Source organism: Lemur catta, unplaced genomic scaffold, assembly GCF_020740605.2.
Source record: "Lemur catta isolate mLemCat1 unplaced genomic scaffold, mLemCat1.pri scaffold_67_ctg1, whole genome shotgun sequence".
NCBI lineage: Eukaryota > Metazoa > Chordata > Mammalia > Primates > Lemuridae > Lemur > Lemur catta.
Window position 1 is genome coordinate 885,572 of NW_025423866.1, and position 24,385 is coordinate 909,956.

The 24,385-nt window shown below is 41.5% G+C and overlaps 1 protein-coding gene across 1 annotated transcript in view; it reads right to left on the reverse strand.

Moving 5' to 3' along the window:
- LOC123630019 (protein NDNF-like) overlaps positions 1 to 24,385 on the reverse strand; it is a 40,363-nt gene that overhangs the window by 6,081 nt on the left and 9,897 nt on the right. The window contains exons 2-3 of the mRNA XM_045539350.1: positions 9,516 to 9,704; positions 5,804 to 5,928 (exon numbers count right to left, since the gene is read on the reverse strand). Of these exons, the coding sequence (XP_045395306.1) occupies positions 5,804 to 5,928; positions 9,516 to 9,703 (313 nt within the window). The 5' untranslated portion in view covers position 9,704. The remainder of the gene's footprint in view (positions 1 to 5,803; positions 5,929 to 9,515; positions 9,705 to 24,385) is intronic.

Sequence of the window (24,385 nt, forward strand, 5' to 3'; positions counted from 1 at the left end):
TGCTTGAGCCCAGGAGTTTGAGGTTGCTGTGAGCTAGGCTGATGCCACGGCACTCACTCTAGCCTGGGCAACAAAGCGAGACTCTGTCTCAAAAAAAAAAAAAAAGGAACCTCAGATTTTCAGGAGGACAATGGCTATCTGGAATAAAGACCATTTCTCCCAGCCTCCCTCCCCTCCTTCTTTTTTTTCTTCAATGTATTTTTTGTTGTAAATTGTCAAGATAGTTGTAATGTTATGGGAAAAGGGCAACTAAAATAAGGGGAAGAGATATAGGATCAGTGAAAAAACAAACTAAAAATATAGATGCTGTAGTCTAAAAATGACAAGGCTGACAAGGGCTGAAAATGCAATTTCTGCAGTCATTCATCATTTTGACAGGCGGTTACCATCACTGGAATCTGAGGTTCTAGTGGTGTCACTTCCAACTGTGGAAGAAGTAAATTTACTACGGATAAACTTGAGTGAAGAGACGTTTTTGTTAGAAATAGAGGTGGCTGCAACAGAACTGAAAATCACAGCGACTTAAACAAGTTTAGACCAGAGGTAGCTGCCGGCTCGAGGGCAGTAATTAGGGCCCCAAGCTCGTTCTCGCTTGCTCTACTGTCATCCTTAGGGTGGCACCTTCTGGCCCAATGTAGCTCCTCAAGCTCCAGCCACCCCCTCTGCCCTGCAGTCAGCGAGGAGCCGGCAGTGGGACAAGGACAGGACACTTCCTACAGTGATACGTGACACTCCTACCTAAACATCACTGGCCCAAACTCAGTCATCTAACATGGGTGCAAAGTTTGATTTGGGGATGATGAAAAATTCTGGAGAGGGACAGTGGTAATAGTTGTACAGCAATGTGAATATACCTAATGTACTATAAACTTAAAAATTGTCACAACGGTAAATTTTGTGTTACATATATTTTACCTCAAACTCCTGGGCTCAAGCGATCCTCCTGCCTCGGCACCACCCCAGTAGCTGGGACTACAAGCCAGCACCACCACACCCAGCTAATTATTTTCTATTTTTAGCAGAGATAGTGTCTGTTGCTCAGGCTGGTCTCGAACTCCTGACCTCAAGCGATCCTCCTGCCTCAGCCTCCCGAGTAGCTGGGACTACAGGCATGTGACACCATGCCCGGCTGATTTTTTTCTATATATTTTTAGTTGTCCAGACCATTTCTTTCTATTTTTGGTAGAGACGGGGTCTTGCTCTTGCTCAGGCTGGTCTCGAACTCCTGACCTCAAGTGATCCTCCTGCCTCGGCCTCCCAGAGTGCTGGGATTACAGCGTGAGCCACGGCGCCCGGCCAGACTCTGAGGTTTAAATCTGGGCTACTCTGGGGAACTGACTGAAACCTCCCAGGCATGGACGCCACAGCTGGACACAGGGATGATCAGGGCTGACCCGCAGGGCGGTAGGAACTAAGCTGACATGATGCACGAGCTCAGTGAACACCGGTTCCTGTTCCTCTCCCGGCACCGCCAAGCAGCTCCCCCTCTGCCCTGGCCCCCAACAGCTGATGAACAACACATCCTTCACAGGATGCAATTTACCTAAATACTGCCTGGTATTTAGTTTAAACAGACACCAGAGTTTTTACCTTCCCTGCTCCCCAAAAGGCAGAGCTGGGGAGTGGGGAGGGAGGAAGAATCAGTCAGCATCTTAACCTTTTCTGGTTTTAGTGCTGTAAATCTGTTTTATTTATTTATTCATTTTAACGTAATTTTAGGAAGAATATTTATGGAGGTAATTTGTAGCCTATAAAACACTGGACGAACATACACGTTATTTTTATTACAGATTATAAGGTGATGGCCCAAAAGTTAAGCTGAGACTTGCATTACTCAACTTCAGATTCTCAGTGAACACATACATAATCAGAGGCAAACCTTTGCAAGTATTTTAATGCCTGCAAAGTATTTTACCAAAAAAAAAAAAAAAAACCACAAGGTTGTAGTGGCCAAAACAAAACTTTTTGTGCAAAGAAATTATTCATTTTCCTATTAACAGTGTCACTCTGCCTCCCACTAACTGTGACTTTGGGGCCACTGGTGACCTCAGGGGGCCGAACTTCCTTACCTATCAAACAAGGTCTCTTTCCTGCTCAAGAATTCCATATACCAGGCTATCTTTATTGTAAAGTTTATAAAATACTTTTTTAATTTTCATGAACAGTAAAATACATGAGCAAAAAAAATTTTTTTAAAGAGCAATTTATACCAGAAAAAAATTTATTCTAACTACTCAATAATATGGTTGTACATGATCATTTTATGGCCAAAAAAAAAAAAAACCTCAGGGGAAAGAAATGTCCAAAATTTTAAAATTCCTGTGTAAATTATGGCACGTCCACACAATAAAATATGATGTCACAGGACTCAGCCATGCTTTTAAGTGTTTTGAAAGACACGGGGAAATGCTTTTAATGTTAAGCAAACAGAAAGGAATTCTAATTAAAATGTGTGCACCTGAAACTTCACTGGGTATATATGTAGTCTCAAGTTATCTAATTTTCTAACATCTGGCTGCCTCCTTTCCTGCACCTTACCTTTCTCCAAGTTCTGAGTTAATCCAATTTAAGTATCTTAAGTATAATAATTCGTTTTGTATCTAGGAAGCTTGCCAGCTAGCAAAATACACAGACAACATTAAAAGATGAGGGTCAACACAGACAGCATCGCACAGGGAAATTGCAAGCACTATTCCAGGGAGGCATGACGTAGCTGCCCCCTGGGAATTCAACAGAGCAAATAAGACAGAGATGAAATTTGCTTAAGAACAAAGCATACATTGAGACAAGCCACAATTACACTCTGATGTCAACCATGTGTCATTAAAAAACTATCTCATCTGAAAGTACTTAGCCTTTAAATCAATGAGCAAGACAGATTAGAGAGGAGGAAGAGTTGCAGATTACTCTTTAATGCAAACTTACGAGAGAGCTATAAAATCCAGTGCAAGAAAGGCAAACCAACAGTGTCAGCTCAGGGCATTAGAGAACTTGTGCTAAAAACAAATCTCTACAAAGCTGGGTTGCTAGTTGTTATGAGGGCTTTGTGGAGGATCTTTGCTGCCTTGTATATGCAGAGATATTTTTCCTTTTAGCTACTTTTCCAAACATGAATCCCCTCATACAAAAAGAGCAGTGAGCTAGTGCTTGAAAAAGATGTTAGCACTTTGCTTAACTCATGCGTGTGCTCAACACGAACATATGGCCTCCTTGTGACTCCATCTCTATGTTCTGTGTAACTGACTGTTGTTGTCAACATGGCTTTGGTTCGAGAACTACTTAGATAAGTGAAAAAAAGTCTCTGTCACTAAAGAAAGAACTCTGCATTACAACATGCATTTTTAGGATGACTTTAATAACTATAAATGCAACTAATATTCAGTGTCATTTAAAGTTTCTATGCATCTTTCTAAGCAACAAAAGCTTGGCTTTTCTGTTTTTTTTTTTTAGGCAGAGTCTCACTCTGTTGCCCAGGCTAGAGTGAGTGCCGTGGCGTCAGCCTAGCTCACAGCAACCTCAAACTCCTGGGCTCAAGTGATCCTCCTGCCTCAGCCTCCCGAGTAGCTGGGACTACAGGCATGCACCACCATGCCCGGCTAATTTTTTCCATATATTTTAAGTTGTCCAGGTAATGTCTTTCTATTTTTAGTAGAGACAGAGTCTCGCTCTTGCTCAGGCTGGTCTCGAACTCCTGAGCTCAAACAATCCACCCACCTGGGCTGCCCAGAGTGCTAGGATTACAGGCATGAGCCACCGTGCCTGGCCAAAAGTTTGGCTTTTCGCCACAGAAACATATTAATAATAAAAATGCCTTACAGCTTAAACTTAGAATAATCCATATTGCCACTGGTAATATTAAATGTTATTACTATACTCTTAAAGGTCTTAATACTTTTAGCAAAGACATAGGTTTCCTAGTAACTCATATGAAAATCAATTAGCACACTCCATGCATAATTAATAACTCAGTAACTACACATATATACACTTGGAGTGTTTTTTAGAAGATAAAATTCATAGATACAGCTAACTAAGTAAAAGTTCTAGATAGATAGTGTTTGATGATCTCACCATCAAATGCTCAGTTTACTTTGAACATATAATAACATTTGTAAATATAACAGTACCTAATTGGACTGCCCTTGATAACCAATGTATATGGTAGACTGACTATGTGAGCTAACTGCCCTGTAGACACAAAACTCCATAAATTAGGAAGTATGTTATAGATGAGAAAACTGGGACTAAGAGGTTCTGTTGCTTAACTCCAAAAGTAGGACGCAATCTCAGGCTGTTCTCACAATCTTATGCTATGCTAACTCCAACACCAACACCTGGGAAGTTTAAGAAAATTGGTCTTGAAATTGATACCCAGTCAGAACACTTAAAAAAAATCTAGTCTCGGGAATTTAATGATTAATTAGTTTCCTGAAAAGGAACCGAGTGGCCCTACTCCCGACTAGTCCAAAGAAAATGATCACACCAGTAAACAATGCCAGTAATTATGGTCACACCTGTTGGCAGAGGATTTATCATGCTTCTTCCTGCCCCATGTATGAACTACAAATTAGTAGTTAGACCCTAGACTCAGTTACAGAGGGAAAAATATAACTTTACAGTGAAGAATCAGAACCTGGTGCTCAATATTGGCCTCAGGTGTAGGGAAAACCAGCTATTCCATGACCACTGAGGAGATGCAAGATGAGAACATGTCACCTGTGATGATTTCTAGCCAAGTGTTTGCTTTGATCTTCAAGCCTTTGGACCTAAACTCTATTTCAAGAATTGCAAGAACCAGAGGAATAAACTGAATGCACTAGGAAGAAGAAATGATGAGAATTCCAAAGAGAGAACATTCTCTGAACAACCGGCCTGGTCTCTCCAACAAGTCAGGGCCATGGAGAAAAGAGAAAGAGGGCGCTCTGGAGCCAAAGAGACTCAGGACACAGCACCCAGACACACTGCATGTCCTGGACCAAACTCTGCTTCAGACAAACCATCTTCCAAGGACATTGCGGGGGCAGCTGTTAAAATTTGAATATGACAGAATATCAGACAATGTTAAGAATGATTACCAGTCATATTAATTATGATAATGATTTGGTTATGTAGGGCGGTGTTCTTATTTTTAAGAGATGCATACTGAAGTACTCAGAGATAAAATGTTAAAATGTCTATATTTTAAAGTATAAAGTTCAATATAAACAGAGTTTTGAAAAACAGGAGAGCCAATTATAAAAACAACTGGAAAAAATTTGAGTAAAAAAAAATTGAGTTCAAGGTTAAAAAATCACGGCCCAGTGTCAAGGGTGATGGCTAACCGGACAAAATGATACACAAACAAGATTTAATCCCAGGCCGGGCGTGGTGGCTCACGCCTGTAATACTAGCACTCTGGGAGGCCGAAGCAGGAGGATCGCTTGAGGTCAGGAGTTTGAGACCAGCAAGAGTGAGACCCCGTCTCTACTAAAAATAGAAAGAAATTATCTGGCCAACTAAAATATATATAGAAAAAAAATTATCCGGGCATGGTGGCACATGCCTGTAGTCCCAGCTACTCGGGAGGCTGAGGCAGGAGGATTGCTTGAGCCCAGGAGTCTGAGGTTGCTGTGAGCGAGGCTGACGCCACGGCACTCACTCTAGCCCAGGCAACAAAGTGAGACTCTGTCTCAAAAAAAAAAAAAAAAAATCTCCGGCTTCACCTGGGCACCTGTGCTGGTTTTTCTTATTACCAGAAGGTGTATGTTTCACAAGCCTTTTAACCATCCCTTCAGGGTCTGGGCCGATCTGCGCTGCCGTGTACCTGAGCCCTCTCCGCTCGTCTCCTCGGGCAGCTCCTGCAGGCTCAGCTTCCACTCCAAGGGCACGTCGCAGGGTGTCACCGTGACCGACAGCGGGGTGTTGTCTTCTTCAACCACAAAGAAATACCTGTGGGAAAGCGAACTCCATTCAGACCACGGTAATTCTTTCTAACATTTACAATCCAGAGTTAGTGGAAAAATCATTTGGTTTTCATTTTCATAAAATTTCATTTTATTTCCATTTCATAGACACTGAAACTTCCTGCTTGGCACAAAACGTGATACGTACGGCACTAACTGTGCAAGTCCGGCAGCTCAGGGCTCCGCAGCCAGACTTCTCACCAGCAAACACAGCGTGAAATAAGCAAAAAACACTGAACCAAAAGCATTTTGACTTAAAAATCAACCCTCACCAGTGTCTGGCTGTTACTTAACATAGGCCCTGCCATTGCAAAGTAAGCCACTATCAAGGAAATTTCCAGGTTTATTGCTGTGTTTTCCATAATTTTGGTGATAAATTTGCACGTTACACTGAGGCTGCTCTGACATAGTCCCAACTATTTCGAAACACCATCTTCACAGCAACCTAGTTCTGAAATGTATGTTGATCTCTGACAAAACAACATTGTATTCACATTTTTACATTAGTGACTTTTATTCACAGCTTTGCTATTCCGTATCTTTTTCAATAGCAATATCTAATCACCATCTGAGAAATATTTTTAAAAAGTAAAGACCACTGTGTCAGTCAGTGGAAAGATACATTTGTCTGTCACTTCTCTATCACCAGGATTTTCTGTTGAATTAATAAGTTGATGATTTTTTAAAATTTAAAAAATTCAAAATATTCTGCTCTATGCTTTCTCCTCGGACTTTGTGATCTCTCAAAAGACTTTTTAAAATGCATGAAATATTGCTTATCTATAAAACTATTAAGACTGTATATTCTTACTCCAAGTGACTTAGATAATTTCACTTAATTGTATTTCAAAGCCTATAATCTTGCAAATGAGGAAATGGTGATTTTAGTTCTAGCAAGCCCGGAGTTGCTCACTGATTCCATGGTAAAGAAAAGGAGGTTTTGCCTCCTATAGATTGAACCTCCTGAGCACCTCTTCTCTCTCTGCTCTCTCCGTATCTGAGACCACCACGCTCTCCAAACTGACCACCACAGCCATCCACGCCTGCAGTCTCCCCTGCTGGCAGCCTCTCGCCTTCCCAAACTCCAACTCCTGGCATGCACCATGGGCCTGTGCTCGGAGCATCCCTCATTCACCTGTGCTCTCTTCCTGGGTGAACTCACCAGGCTCGTGGCTTTAACCTCTGGTACGTTAATCACCCCCAAATTTAAAACCTCAGCCTGAACTCTTGCCTAAAAATTCCAGTTACAACTATCTTCTTGCCATCTTCACTTAGATGTTAAGGCAATTTCACACTGAAGATATCTAACCCAAATTTCAGATTATTTCCCCCAAATTGGCTTCTCTTGCAGTCTGTCCCTTCTCAGCAAATGACCATGCCACCCTTGCAGTCATGTAGGACAAACAGGGTCACTGTCAACTTTCTCTTCTGCTAACACACTATGAACGAGCAGACACCTTTGGCTGCACTTTGAAAATATACCCAGAATCTGGCTCTTTGTCCTGCTCCACCTGGTACCACCTGATATGAGCCACCACCTCTTGCCTGGGCACTGCAGCAGCCTCCTGACTGAGCTTCCTGCTTCCACCTGGACCCCTCAGTTTATTCCCCCCTCCAGGCAGGCGGAGGGGTCCCAGTGAACCTAAGGCAAACACACCACACCCCCTTGCTCAAAACTCTCCAAGAGCTTCCTGTTTCCTGCGGGATAAGAACTTGCAATGTCTTACAAGCAAATATCTAAACCCTTCTCCTCCCCCCTCCACTCAGCGCCTTGCTCGCTTTGGAACACGCAGACTCCTGCCCCCACCTCTCACCTGAGATCCTCCTCCTCCAGGTAGGGACCCTGCCCGCTCATCCCCTCCCCAGCTCTCTCCTCCAGCTCCACCCTGTACAGAACCACCCTGACCCCTGGTGTAAAGTATGGTACACTTCCAGCCCACAAAGCTCCCTTTCACTCCATTTTTCGTCAAACCACTTACCACTACCTGACATGCTATATATTACTTTTTTTTTTTCCATCTTCCCCAACTAGAATGACAGCTATAAGAGAGCAGGGCAATCCCAATACACATCTGTTGAATGAATTAATGAACAGCTGTTTCCTACACATCTACTTTCACTATCTCTAAATGATTCTTCACACTGCAGCTAGAGTAATCTCCTAAAAAAAAAAGTGTAATTTTTAAGACAACTTTTAGAACCGAAACTTACTTAACTTTTCAGGGAGTGGAAAACTAAAGGAGATAAACGATTTGATTGAGTGATATGATTATATAATATGGAATGCTGTGTTTAAAGAACACTGCAAAACAAGCAGTACACATGTACATTTGGGAAATGAAAGTAACTTCCAAAGAAAAATTTTGATTTGATCTGACATACTCAAAAATTTCAAGGGACAAAATAATACGAAAAGCAAAATGTACTCAGTGAGAACTCAGTTAACAGTAAAGGTTAACTTGAAGTGCTAGGACTGCTTTGTGTTCCCTTTCCTGTTTGCGCAGACTTGAGTCTTAGCAAGGACTAGGACAGCAAGTTCCTTCTACGTGATCATCCTTTCATTTTGTGCCTCCCTCTCATGAATGTCCTTTAAAGACTCATGACAAGTCAGCTCCTGGTCCATTGCATTCATTCACATAAATGATTTCACCCGGGCAGTGCTGAAGTGATACCTAAACAGTAGTTCACTTCAGTCAAAATAGGAAAACTCACCTCCGAGCATCGTCCAGACTGACCAGACGGTGATATCCTTGGGCCAGAAGTGGAAGGGATTCCAAGCGTCACCTTCCCTTACTCTTGATCAAAATAGAAAGATGACCCGATGGTGGGGGATACCTCAATCTTTGGAGAATGGCTTATTGACTGTGTGAGACAGTTTAGTCCTTTGGAATGCCAATGTGCCCCAGGTTAAAAGGAGAAATTGGGTTTGAAATATAATTATCCAAAGAGCAACCATGTGTTCTGCAAGTGTAGAGAGGGGTTTGAGCACTGCAAAATAAGTAACTTTATTTAATTAGTTTGTAAGACATATTTTATTTATATGAGGTAAATAATTTATATGAGGTATATAATTTTTAGAGTTCAAAATATTCAGAAACATATGCGAGCCCAATTTGTTGATGTTGGCATAAAGGTAAATGAACAATGCCAGCTTTTTATCACTGGTTTGATTCCCTCGGGATCTGATCAGATTTGTCAAAGAAATATCATCCATATAAAACTTAATGCAAACCCTTGAAGAATCATCTATTCAATTAATTTCATCTTAGTCCTACAGGGGCCTTCTTAGAAATTTCCTACTATCCTGAAAATAAGAAAATAATCATTCTAAAATGCAAGAAATGCAAGGATTGCCCCCTCTTCCCAAAAGGAGATCACAATCAGCAAGAACCAAACAGCTCCATTTAATGAATAGAAGTTGCATTGCCATTTTTTTTTTTACTTAGAGAAAATAAGTAATGCCATTCATAGGTTGATTTTCAAATTCCCTAAACTAAGTCTAAAAGGTTACTTTCTTTTTTGGAGGCATCCTTTATGAGATTTTTGATAAAGAAAGCACTGCAGGGAGAATACCTTTTAAGCGTATCTCTAAAGAGATAACTGCTGATTTCAGCCCCGTCTGGAATGACTGACGAATCATGGAAAAACGCCTTGTCCCGGATCTGCATCTGGAACAGCTCCTCGTCTCGCGTGGGCAACTTCTGGGTCCCGCAGCCGATGGGCAGGAGGAGCCACAGCAGACAGCAGCGGAGCAGCGCCATCCTGGGCAGCAGAAGCGATCGCTTGGGTTAGTTCTGCAAGCAAAACTCACTAAAGCGTTCACATTATGTGAGCTTTGATGGAAACTTAGGGACGTATCACATATTTTGAATACATGCACATGATCTTGAAGGCAACTCTCCTATTCTTTTTCTTCAAACTGTTTTACGAAGTTGAGAATGAATTCGCCAGAATTTCAGACATTACAGAGATGCTGAAATGAAAGGATTCTTGGTGCCTTAACTGCCCTGGGTATTCAGAGAAAACCCTCACTTCACTGAGGCGGAAGCCTATACGGACAGTAATGGATAATGTTACATCGATGTGTCAAAGCTTACGCTGAAATGGTCACTTAGGGCGAGTTCTCTCGGCTGTTATAAAAGCCCTGGCGGTGGCTGGCCAGCACCACTGCTCAGCAGTCACCTGACACCTGAGCCACTGCCTTCAGCGTGAGTCACAGAGACCCCCTGAGAGCCACAAAATTATCCCTGTACAGTCGTTTTTATTCTCCCTTAAAACTGGACTAAGGATTATACATGTATAGATTATGCTTATTCCAAGATCAAATTTCATGTATCAGAGATTTTTAGAGATTATAAAGTTCAGCTCCCTCACAGGTTAAGCAATTCATCCAAAATCACAAGGTGAGTTGCTTGCTGATGTCCGGATGTCACAGAGTCCCAGACTCTTCAACACAACACTGACATACACACACCTACAACACGAGAACGCGAGCTTGGCTCCCACTTGCAGATCAAGTCAGATCTTTGGAAAGTCATATATTTAGACCCTTTGTCTTAACCTCTAGCAGAGCATTTTCACTTAGCTGCATTTTGGCATTTGCCACTGACTTTCATCACAACCTTGTAAGTGATTACGGATGACCCTACTGCACATGGCCGTAGGGACGTCGTCAGAAGCTGGCTTCCACGTGTCTCAGTGCTAACAACACTGAGGTGCACAGGCGCTTGGCACGGCAGGTGCCAGGGAAAGGCTGTGCCTTCCGGATCATTCGGTACAAGTTCTCCTCACAGGAAGAGCCATGTAAGGAATTGTGTTCCCTTACCTTTTTCACTCTACCTACATCAGGGATTTCAAGCATTACAGAAATATAGTGTTTTCACATTTAAGTACCTTAAATAGTGGGAAAGCCAAATGCAAACATCTGTGATTATTCAAGATGAGGTGAATGCTTGTTTTATTTTTAAACAGACAGCATTACACATACGAATAATTAAAAATCTCTACTTAAAACATCATTGGACTTTAATTTCATCTTTCTTTGAGTGTTATCAAAAATAGATCAGGACAACTAAAAATATGTTTGAAAGAAAAAAACTGTTTCTTTTTTATAATGAGGATGTGAGAAGTAGTTCTTGCACCATGAGCTTGCTCAGAAAGTACTTAACTTCTTTTTTCCGAGTGTTTTGTCTGCCCCGTGTCCTGCAGCTTTCTACACAAAATACCTGCAGTGATTTAGCTGCCGGGCGCAAAGCACAACGCTCCTCTCCCTGCCTTCCTCCCGTCAGTCCTCACAGCGACCCTGTGAAGTGGGCACCGCCACTGTGTAAGAACAAACCTTCGCCATGCAGGCAGAGAGAGGACACAAATCCAGGTGGATCTGACCGAAGAGCCAAAACGTGCCTCCTTTTTAACATCTCTCAAGACAGCCCAACGATTTTTTACAGAGGTTTTTATTTGCCACTGTTATTTCTTAATTGTATTACAACGGAAAGAAAATTCAGCTGAGAGCTAAGAAACTTGACGCGTAGTTTCAGCTCCTCACTAGATGTAGGATCTGTTCACTTACCCACCCCAGGCCCCAGTCTGTAGGGGTGTGGATAGGTGATCTCTAACGAGAAACGATTCTGTGACTGAGTATCAGACTCTTCCCCACCAGCCGCAGTTCAGGAACCAGACCAGGCTGCCGAGGTTTCCTGAGATAATCTGTCCCTCAAACCCCAGATGACTGTCAAGGAGAAACCCACGGGGCGCTGGGGCTGTGAGTGGGAGCTCAGGCGAGTCACTAAGAGACAAAGGTCATGTCTACGAAAGACGACTGCAGGGACCAAAATCAAGGCCAAACAGGGACATGGTCTGCTGAACCCACAGGACCTCCAATCACTACCCCCAGCCCCGACTCCTGCTCCCCCTTTGCCTGGAGCTAAGAGAAATGGAAAATCTGAGTAGCATTCGATAGGCTGCCTGTGTTCAGAAATACTTACGATTCTAGCAAAATAAAACACATTCAGGTCACTTCTCTTTGTAGTACCATTCCTGATACTGGCCTCCTGAGAGCAGAAGAGGCCAGACAATGAAAAAAAGTCTCTTTAGACACAGGTAGGATGTGGCTTTGCATCCTTGTTGGGAACGCAGAGCAAACGTGCCGGGGGAGTATGCGAGTGTGTGGTGCCAGGCACCTCCGCCCGGAGCCACCACTCGAGGGCAGGTCACCTCCCCAGGCCCGTGCTTGCCCACAGAGCTGCCAGCTGTGCCTGTGCCTGTGCCGCTCAGCAGGACGGGCGGCCAGTGTCTCGGGCTGCCTGGGACACGCAGGCCAGCCCAGAGTCAGAGACATCGCTAGGCACGGTCCATCGGAATTTTTCCAGCATTCTCAGCTAATTATAAAAGATGAATTTTGATATAACAACAATATTAATAAAACTTTGCTGTGTACATGCTGCAAGCCAGGCACTCTTCTAAGTGTGTTACATATAGGTATGTATAATCTGACCTAACGCTGGCAACAACCCTGTGATGTGGGGGCTACATTTTTCTCATATTAAATATAGTCAAACCAAGGCTTAAATACCGTATGATGTAAAAAATATAAACTATGTACTATGGGTGACTTAAAATATGGTAAATCTGATTATTCTATATTTCTCTACATCAGCTACTTAGCAATTTAATATTAGTAAACATCTCAAATTATAGGACTCTGCAGAGTAAGTGTTAGGAGATAATTCTCCAGGGGTCTCTGTGTTTGATTTTGCCTGTCTTGGGAGCAGAAGCGCTGGCTGCCTCTGTTCCACGTTATCTTTCCCAGGATGTTTGTAGAGTGAACAGCCTCGGAAGGCAGAGCCTCCAGGGCAGAGGGCAGGCCTGACTGCTACCCATGAAAACCAGATCTGGGTTCCCTGAATTCAGAACTTCTCTCCTGCAGCAAACCCCCCTGCGTGGGCTGGTGCCCTCTGGCCTGTCTGCATCATCCTACGGGCGCTGGACAGGGGGTGGGGGCTCAGGGAGCCAGTGCAGCGAATGATGGCGCTGCGCCTACCGCTACAGCTCCCAGTAGTAAGGCTCAGAGTCGCGTTCGTTCTTCCAGCATCCATGAAACTATGGCAGGCATTTACTAGCTTGCAAGTGGAATAAAATCTCAAACTCTTCACAGTTCTTGACACTAAGCTTTTCCTTTCATATTTTACTGGTTGGCCTACTTTATTGGCTCAGGTAGACATTTTCATTTAAACTACCACCAATAGAGAACAGACTCAATTTGATCTTTTGTTTCATCAAAAGATCGTATTTCCCCAACTAAAATTCTGTCAGGTCCCACTTTTTGTTTCTGAAACAGTTTTAACCATCTTAATTGCCACACCAATTATGGACAAAACAGGTATTTTTCAGAAAAGTGTTTAAAATTAGCATGGCCCCCAAATGCAAGAATTTATATTGTCACTTTATGGTTTTCAAGATGTTCTCTATTAATAATAACATTCAACTACTATTGGGGAAAAACTTGGATATTAGGAAGCATTAATCATCTGTTCAATTTGATGAGGTTACAGGCAGAATTTTTTTAACACGATGTATTTAAAATACGCAATGAATATAGTTGATCAAAAAACTACTGTGCAGATACATTGTGCATATTTTTACAACTTATATTCACTGATCAAAAATTGAACCTTTACATAAACATTGTTTATACCGTAGTTTTAAGATTTTATAGATTTTTTTCCCTTACCATGAAATATTCTCTCTCAGACATTTAGTTTAAGAATTACTCACTTTAAATAAACATCTGAAAATTCATTGTTAAACATAAGTCTTAGTTAAGTCAGTTTATAAGAACAGACTTCTCTCTAAGATTACAAAAGTGCCCTCTAATGGCATAACTTTTCCTCTCATTTCTTTTTGCTATTTCCAGGTATCCAGAGCATATTTAGATTTAATGTTCAGATTAAATAACACTAATCCAAATTTCACCTTCAGCACTACTTCTTTTTTCATGGCCATCTGGTGGGTAGTGCAGGAAATGTGTCTGTACAGCAAGAAATCTTACATCTTTGCAGTATTGAGGCTCTAGTTCAAACACTAGTAGCAAGTTGCTAGGGTAATTCCAAATATATTTACTATGCAGATCAATCAATTTGGTTGCACAATTATTCACAACCCAGAAAAACTAGGTGGTGTTATCCTATTACTGAGGAGATTAACTTTGTTTCGATTGAAATGTTCTGATGAATCAAGCACATGGACACTAAACTGAAACTCGGACATTGTTCATGTTGCCAAAAGCCTTCTTCATATTTATGCCCTCAGATCCTGCCAAAACTGAAATGAGAAAAGAAAAATGACCTAATGATTTGATACACCTCAATCTTTGCAAAATAGATTATGGTGACATGAGATAGTTTTATTCTTTGGAATGTCCATGTGTCCTAGATTAAATGGAAAAATTATTTCTGAAATATAATTAGAGATTATTAGTGTGTTCTCTACTTACAAAGGTAGAGATGGGTTTGGGTACTGCAAAGTAAATAAATATAATTAGTTTAGACAGTATATGTATATAGACATACATATTTTTTCGGTCAAAATATTTAGAAACACTATGAATCCAATTAGTTAATGCTGGAGTAAAGGTAAATGAGTAGTAGTCCCCAAAGAAGAGTCATTTCAGTATAAAAACAGAATGTGTGCTGCCCCTTCTCTGGTAAGCAGATAAACACTACAGCTTAAGACGCATATGTGGAGAACGGTTTTCTTTTCAATATTTGAGGACTTTGATGATGGGAGCTGCTTCTCCCCCTCAAATCCTTCGGTTTTAAAAGAAACGCCAGTGAATAGATATAAAGCATCTGCGTTGTTCTGCAAGGAGTAGGGAGTCGAGCAAATGATGGATAACTAAAAATGTACAAATAATTCCAAGACATAGTGTTCAGCATCAGTTTCAACTTCTTATTCTATGGAGAAGCCTTTAGTGTAGCTAAATGGTCAAACTGACCTGGTGTAGCCTTTTCCCACAAACCTGTGGGAATGCTTGTGAATCGTAAAATCGCCAATGGTAAGCAAAACAAAAAATTAAAAGGAGCTTGAATAATTTGCCATTGTATCAATTAAATACCCAGGATGGCCACAGGAAGCACAGTGTATGTAAAAGACAATTAAACTTGCCCCAGGATACCTGCAGTGGTTGCCCCACTGTCATTTTGCAAAATTTATCTGCAATTACATACGATCAACTAGTCAATTTACCAATCTTGGTTAAACCACAGGTTCACTTAGAGAACATAAACATTTATTATTTGAAATCGTATAAATAATGATAATAAGTAAATAAGCCTGGTTAATTTTTTACTACTTAAAAATATATTAAATGGATTTAACCATGAATAACAACTGTCTTAAGAATAAGGAAACATTTCAAACCACTAGAAAGCTTGTCTTTAATATTTATAGACTGCTGTTTAGTTATGCTAGCTCACCAGCGCAAGGGATTTGCAAATCTAGTAAATAAAAGGTTCCTTTGGGTTTTCATATAGCTGTGCAAGGCTCTCTGAATAGAAGGTATGACATACATGAAGCCATTATGACCCTTTCTTGGCACTGGAGGCTCCTCAGGACAGCAGCCAACAGTCCTGCCTACCTGTGACAACACGTCAAAGCACATTCCCTCATCCCTCCACCACCAGCCACCAAGGTCCCGTAAGTCACTTGCAGAAACATGAGCATATTTGTCAAAGCTCTTACAGACAGTACATATTACAAAACTTAAAATCAGATTCATCTGTATAAATACAACACAAAGTATACAATTTAAAAAAAGAACCCATAGTATCATTCAGATTCACTTAAAAACTATCCAATGTGCCTGATCATGTGTAGGCCACAAAACTGAAATAAATTCACAATGACCAAAAAGAAGGATGGGAATTCTGATTTACTTGAAGCAAATGCATCTGGAATAAATGAAATCCACTGTTTTATTACAGAGAGTGAAAAGTGCATGAGTATAATTTAGTGAGAATAATTTCAAGGAATGGTCTGCCACAGAGATTTCTGTTACTTTCTTTTCCTTTTTAAGTGCAAATATTTAGTCTTTAGAACTTCTATTTTAAACTCGAGGGTGTTTTGTTTTTGTTTGGATCTTCCATGCCACATCTGATAATAACTCTGAAGCATTTGATCTAACTGCAAAGAAAAAGAATGTAGTTTTGGTAGCAGGCGGGGTCCCCGTGTTTGCCGAAATTGAGAGTCCCTGAGCAGTGAGCAAGCAAGGGCTCTGTGCACTTTCGCCTTGGAATGCCCACCATTTGCCAGCTTGGACAAACAGAATCCCTCTAGGCAAAAATGCAGCAATAAAAAAAGCTGGATTCTCAAAAGTGGTTTTATTCTGTCGTCTTTTGCAAACAATGAAAATGTTGACTGAAGTTAGTTGGATGTTTTTAAAAATCCAAAAATTCTCTGATACAGTTAAAAAATTTGAGAGAAATATAGCATATCTGTAGTCTGATCTTTCCATATTTGAAAAGGGAGAAATAAAGTAGGGAGAAGTAAAGGCTCCTGGCCTGCCCTAAGGAGCGGTTTCCGGCTCGCGCTAGGTGAGCCCTCATTCTGCAGGTAACTGTGGAGAGCAGTGGAAAGATACCGACTTCCGCCCAGCCCAGCGAAGGAGAGCTCACTTGACGCACAGAACCCATGTGCTAACGCTCCCTAAACGCAGGCTGTCGGCACGTGATGGCATGACTGGGAAGGGTTTTCAAGTTCATTATGTCAATAACCTGTGGATTGGGGATTTCCACATGCATTTCAACTGCAATGACTCCAGCCTTCTCCAGCACTTCCCTAAATGGCTGCCAACTTTCATTCTGGAAGGAAATTAAATTAATATAAAAAATGTGAAATTAAAACATGCCAAGGAGTTAAACTTTCCATTCTGTCATCCACTCCCCCTGACCCTCCCGGTGCATAGTTCACGACAGGGCTGAGGTCAGGGGTCATCCTGTTTCAAAGGCTGGCCAAGCCTACAGAAGGAGATGGCTTGAAAGAGGATCAGACTTTCAAGTAAGTACCTTGGACTCCCACCACCACTCCTGCCAAAAGAACAATGAATAATAGCAATGGCCAAACAAATGCACCACAGATAGGAACAGTCTTTAATCCAGAAAGCCAGACCCACTATATTAAAGCAAGGAGTACATCTCCCAAAATGGACCTGATAGGTGATTAGAAGATATCAAAAACAATGTAGAAAATAACGCAAAGAAAAATGGGCACAAAATACTGCATACCTTCTTCCTACCAAAATGTCATGTGACAAGTGACGTAGCTGGGATAACTTCCACTGTCTTGGGAGAAACTGATGACTGCTGGAATAATGAAAGCTCCTCAGGGAACAGTAATATGCCTGGTTGCTTTCTTAGTTTGGCAACTAAGCCTTATTTCCTGTTGACCTGCCACAAAATGAAAATGACTTCCTGTGTAATGTTCCCCAAAGCGGTTTACAAACTGCACACCTCATTCTCTACCGAAATCTAGCTACGATGGAGCATAGCAGATGCCACAGCATTTAGCAACAGCACACGCCACCCAGGAAGGCGAGACATGAATTGCCATGGCCAACAAACAAATACTGAGTCCTCGCTGTATGTAACACCTATAAATCAGATTTTTATAGTCATGGTAGCCAAGAATTGAATGACTTCACAGATTCCTTAGGATACCAAGAGCTAAATATGGCCCAAAGAGCTAAAATCAAGAGAATAACAGTTTGCCGAGAAATGACTCCATACTTTAAACTGAAGTGGGTGATATGAGGGCTCAGAATAAATATCTTAGCAATTTATAATCTGCTTATAAAGACAAAACATATATCCAGGTGGCAGAATCCAATAATGTCAGTATATTCACTCATTCATTATTTTTTCCTTCAACGTCTGTGTAATGAGTCCCTGCTATACGCCAGGCACTCTTCTGGGGAGAGCGATGACCTCATGAGGGGGACATTCTAGTGGGAGTGAGAGACAACACATAAACAGATACGCAAATACGAAAACACTGGTAGACTGGTAGCTACGCAAAAATTAAAATAGGCTTGTGTGAAAGACCGTGTGTGATTTCTTGGAGGAAATGACATTTATGCTGAGATCTGAGTGACAACAGGAAGCCAGTGAAGCAAACGTACGGCAAAGAGCATTCTGGGGAGAGAAATGGCGGGTGCAAAGGCCCTGGGGTGGCACTAAGCTTGGGGTATTAACAAAAGGAAAGGGCATCAGAGAACAGAGTGGGAGAGAGGGAAAGGTAAAGTGCAGACCACACAGAGCCTTGCAACCATATTAAGGCGGCTGGATTATATTCTGAGTGTGATGGAAAGCCCTCGAATCCCAGCAGGGCCACGATACGATTCATGTTGTCCATGGTGTAGAAAATGGATTTCAGGGAAACTGCAGAAATAAAAAACAACCTCATCTCTGTAAAAGCAAAAAGATCAGATGATGGCTACTGCAGTTGTGCAAGGTAGAGATGGTGGTGGCTTGGAGTTTGCAGAGAAGATGGAAGACAACGGAGAGCCCTGGGATGTGTTTTACAGATGGCGGCCCAGAGTATGCAGGTGAGCTGTCGGCAGAAAGCGAGGAAAAGAGAGGAATCAAAAATAACACACTGACTACAGGAACACACATACAATAAAGTGATAAAACATAATGGAAGAAATCAGAGAGAAATAAAATTTGTCAAGCAGAATTTCCAGGTGGCATCAAATAAATTACGAATAGTGGGACATTTTAGATGCCTTTTTAAATACTAGTTATTATACTTAACAAGGTGTTGGAGCAGAGGAGCAAAGAGGAAGGTGGTCTCTCCATGTGATGAGAAACACAGAGGAGGAAGGCCAAGGTGGAAAGTAGTAAGATGTGTCGGTTAGAAAAATAAAAGTACTGATTCCCATTGTCACGGTGGGACATGGGGTTTGCCAGACGCAGGGAGGGCTGGTGGGACACACTGGAAAAAGGCAGTAAGTGCATCCCTGCCCCCCAAACCTGCTTCCTCAAACTTACATTTCAAATGCAAGAATGCACAGTATTAGAGGCCAACTAATTTGTCAAGAGTACCTGGAGGAGGAATAAGTTCAAAGCCCTATTTTAGTTCTGGAAAGTGGTAGTTTATAGCAAGTAAGAAGGAAACAGCATAAGAGAGACATACAGAAGTTATGAAGAAAATTTGACAAGAAAGTATTACTATTTGGCATACGTGACTGGACATATTCATAAGCTGTGTCCAAATAAGATGATTAAAACCCATGAGCCTTCCGACAAACACACACCTGCCAAAGTCATATAACTTAGGCTTCCAGGCACGTTTTTGGGAAGCAACAGCATCAGCGGAGCAATCCTAAAGTCAACGGAATAATCGGGACTGCAGGGGGCTGCCCAGGCCTGGGCCACGAAGATGCAGACGGTGAGTTCACAGAGTGGACCAGACCGGCGAGAAACGCGGGCTGGAGGAGAAAAGAAGTGACGGGCAGCATCCTTAGGATGGAAGCCACGCTGGGAAGTATCACACCCTAGAGGAGAAAAATCAACAATCTCTTCATACATTTTATAGTACACACGTTAAGCGCTCGTTAAATACGGATGAACTAATGGACCAAACTGAATAATCACTCTATCTTCTGACCTGAGATCATTACTAATTTTGTGTGTTAGTGACAGCAAGGATGAAACTGAAAACCAAAAACAGAATACTATAGCAGGAAAAAAATTTTCTAAAACACTACCCAACTTTTCACTCGTCCATCAGCAACAACCTTGAATTTTTACACACTTTCCATCTGTCTATCTATCTCGAATCATACGTACTGCCTTCTCAAAGGATCTTAAAAATTCAAAAGGTCTTTCTAGGTCTAGTTACCACATTAACAAAACAAGGTACTTAAATGATTCAAGCTCAAAGATATTCCTGTTCTCAAGACAAATCTGGTTTTAAAAACGGCTTTGGTGGTTCTGCCAGCTCTGTCTGCTAAACATCTGGGCTGCACCCTCCCTAAAGTCTGGATCAAAGAAATGTTTTATAACCTAGTTTCTAGTGCCGTAATAAGCAGCGATACCACCAAGGAGGCAGTGACAACAGAAACTTTTCAAAGAGTCAGCATGGCGGGATGGGAGAGCTCCCAGCTGACACGGCAACTGCTGCCAGCACTGCCCGAGCCGCTGCGGACAGGCCAGCAAACAACACGTGTGCCGATCGTGAGCTTGCAGAGCCTGTGCTCGTGGGTTAGAGACATGATGCACAAGCAAACAAGGAAATGCAATTAATATGCTGATTCCAGAGAGCAGTGAGCACTGTAAGGAAAACAACACTGGCTGAGAGGCCGGAAGGGAATTACGGAGACAGGGTGGGTGGGGGGAGAAGGAGCCCTTCTGGGCCGAGTGGTCAAAGACGGCCTCTCCGAGGAAGCAACATTTCAGCAGAGACTCAGATGAAAAGTGAGCCACCCAGAGCCAGTGGGGATGTTTCACAGTTGAGGACACTGAGGAAAGAGAGAGGGGAAGGGCAAGGTCCTCCCAGGCTTCACACCCGGGAAGCTGCCTCACCTGTGGGTTAACTGCCACCATCAGCCGTCAAGAGGGACACACTGCCAAGCCGCAGGGATGAGGACACAGGCACTGGCTCACTGTGGCCTGCCAGTGGCATTCCGTGAGGGACAACCGGCCAGTGCTAAGCTCAGGGAGGACGGCAGAGGCTTGGAGGCCCATTGTCAGATGAGAGACGTATCAGAGATCTGGCCCAGCATGGCTTTCGAGGGAAGGAGACTGAGCTCAGCAAGGCACAGACCCCGAAGGAAGGAGTTTGAAAAGCAGGAGGTGTCCCGGCAGAGGAAGGATGCTTCCTGACTGTCCAGAGTGACAAACAAAAAAAAAGAGTGCTATAAAATCTCCGGGGAGAGTCTTAACAGGATTGTGGCAGGGGGGTGTTTACTTAGATGATATGTTATCTGAGCTCTCCCTGTACACTGTCAGGAAGTCAACTGGTGTTTATCAAGTGCCTATTGCCAGTCCCCTGGAAGCCCCGGAGGCCGATAACGTGGAATCAGAGTCCTCTGGTGAAACTTGAGACTTTGTTTCTTATGGTACTTTATCTTATTTGAATTATATTTTTTTTAAATATATTTTTTCTCGTCCCTACAGAAAAGATCTCCATGAGGCTTACATGACATAAGTTTAGGAGCAGAAATTACCCTTCACCTATCTTTAGATCACCTGCGCAGCTGTTTTTAGTCTCCTAGCATAAAGTAGGCGCCAGATAAATAGTTGCTGAATTATACTGCTTTCAAGAAGCTACTAGCAGAGAGCAAAGCAGTCTGACATACGGTATAAGGAAGCCTCTTTTCCGTCCTTAAGAATACAAAAATGTCCTGGTAAGGATAAATACAGTGCATTACTCAGGAGGGCCTCTTTCCTCTGAAAACGTGTAAATTTTGACCTGGCTGGGATACATTCTGATCTGAGAGCAGGCATGGTATAGAATAGTGCTTCTCAACCCTTAATGTGCACACGAATTACCCAGTTTTCCCATCAAAATGCAGGTTCTTGTTCAATGGGTCTGGGGGGCGGGGTCTTGAAAATGGTCCCTTTCTGACAAGCGCCTGGGAGATGCGGACCCGACAGTTCATGGACTGCACTTTGAGTAGCCGGGTTATATGGCTTTGTCACTTCCAACCCTAGTATTCTCATGTATTTTTATTTTCAAACTCCCCAAATACTAAGACCTATCACCTGATAGTGGCAGCACTATGATATTCACCTCCAGCACTTTGGCTGTTCAAACATTCTGATCTCTAATTTTCATTCATTACCAAGGTTTAATATTTAATATTTTAGACATCTATTTAGGGAGAGGAGTGGATGAAATAGAGACTGTCCATATCCTTTCTTCCTTTTTTTAAGAGAACTATTATTATGGCCACGTTATTTCACAGTGATCTCTTTTCTCTACCTTATTTACATAAAAGAGAAGTCCATTCTCTCTGAGTAGTTCGTGTTTCCCTTAAAGCCCAGTAACGGACCAGTGGACCACTCGTGTACTTAGCGGAGTTTGGAAAAACACTAATAAATAAAATGTTATCAAGAAGAAACCATTCATTACTAATAAATAAAATATTATCAAGAAGAAACCATTCATTACTACCACAGAATAACAAATACCACAGATTAAAAAAGTGATGCTTCACTCCATGGGCCTAATCCCATATTTTCCCAAATAGCTGATGGTTCTCAAGCTTCACCTTCTCCAAGCAGTTTTTTTGATGTGTCAGCACTAAAGCCTGTCTATCACCACAGAGAATTTGTGGTGGCCTCCAGTGCCAAAGCACATGACGTAACCAAAGTAGTAATTTAAAAATAACTATAATGAAGGTAATATGATCCACAGATAGATGAGTGAGTAGATATACCAGGGATCTTAAATAGTTAAAATAGTTAAACCCTTTCCATGCCCTAGAAATATTCTTATTTCTAGAAAAAAAAAGAAGAAAAAAGAAGGTACACAAGTATGTAGTTGTTATGCTTTAGCAAAAAGAAATAATTTAAAATTCAAATATGTATTTATTCTACCAGCCCTCTTATCTAAGCACCACCACCCCCCCAAAAAAAAAACAAACCAAGACACATCTTTGGAAAGATTAGATAATATTCTCCAAGGACACTGGTTCCTAACAATCTAGTAATTTGGAGAACCCAGCAGAAAGCATAGTTAACACATCACTTCCCTTTTTATTCCCTCTCATTCTCTCCTAGCTCATGTGTTTCAGGGTCTCAGGTGAGCTCTTCCCACATCTTAGTTTCCTGTCAATTCACGATCGAACGTTCTTGCCAACACCTGAATTTAATTTTTGGTCTGCTCTTCACTCTTCCATCCTCCACTATCATGCAATTTTTATTTTTTCATTCATTCATTCATTCAATCATTCATTCAAATTTTGGTACAGTTAAAAGGCTGCCAAAGCAAAACAAAAAAAGATCACTTAGAGTAAAAAGATCTGAGTTGAAGAAGTCCTAACCAAACCATTATCACATTATCTGCTTTTGTACTTTGAGTGAGTCTTTTAATCTCTTTCAATCTCAATTACCTCATCTACAAAATGGAGACAATTATTCCCAGGATTGTTATAAGATTAAATGAAATAATGATGTGAGTACTCTTTTAAAACTAAAAAGGTTCTATTTATCTTTAAATGGTGTAGGCCAGTTTCTCAAACTGGTTGCAAAATTTTATTCAACAGCAAAAGACATGTTTCGACTTGCTCTTCAAATGGAGATAGAAGGAGTTCCAGCATCAGATTATTCTATCTTTATTCACCTAACCTCTAAGGTAAGAGGTTAGGACCCTATTCAAGTAGAGACTGACTAGAAAGAAGAACAAAGGAAAGGCCACAGTGTTGGATTTTTAAAAACAATCACATCAACAACAGTAAACTCTTAATATTTTTTAGCTTTGCTACACTGTATCTGAGGACATCAATGTTGTTTAATAAACAAAACTAGATTAGAACTGGTTCAAAGGTGAGCCTGCTCAGGCTCCTCAGGCGCTAGATCTAGCCAAGGATTTCAGAGGCACGTGTTGAGATTAACGCACGGAGGATCAACATCAGTTCCTGGGTTGTTCTGCATTATTATCTCTGGATTAAGAGATGATTAAAGCAAAGGACACTTTCAAAAGGCAGACGCTGAAGACAGACCCCACAGTCATTTCTAATAATGCGTTTATAGCAAATTATGATGAAATGATACAAGCATATAAACCTACAGCAATTACAGAGATGACAAACCACAAATACTGACCTGGTGTGGGAATTCAGACCCACAATTATGTCATCCTTCTCCCCGCAAGGAAGTAAGATATACAGTTAGGTGTGGTTTGTTTTGTTTTTTTTTTTAAAGGAAGCGCTAAGGAAAAAGCTGCAGCTTGGGGTCCACAATGTTCCGTGGTCATTACACAAAATAGAGGCTGCTGCCAAGAGAAAAAGAGGTTTCAAAACTGCCTGGTTGTTGTCACTGCTTTGTAAATGTGTGAAGGAACTTTAAATGTACAGATTTTCTTTTTAAATTACAGATTGAATTTGGTGGCTGGAGTATTAATATGGGTGTATAAATACTTTTACAGTCTGAACTTATTTTTTCTTATATTTCAAAGGGCTTTAAGCTTTTAGAATAGAATATATCCTCATATATATGTCTATGATAGTTCTCATTATTTCACTGAAACATACAGTTTCATTCAATATTTTGAAATAATCCATTTTAAAAATCTTAGGCTGATCTAATTTCACCTCTTACCTCTCAAGAATGCCACATAATTAATGGAATAATGTAATAACTGTATAGGTGAATTACCACTAATTATTACTAATTTTCAAAAGGGATTCTGTGACTTATTGATTTTTCAGTGATACAGCTGCC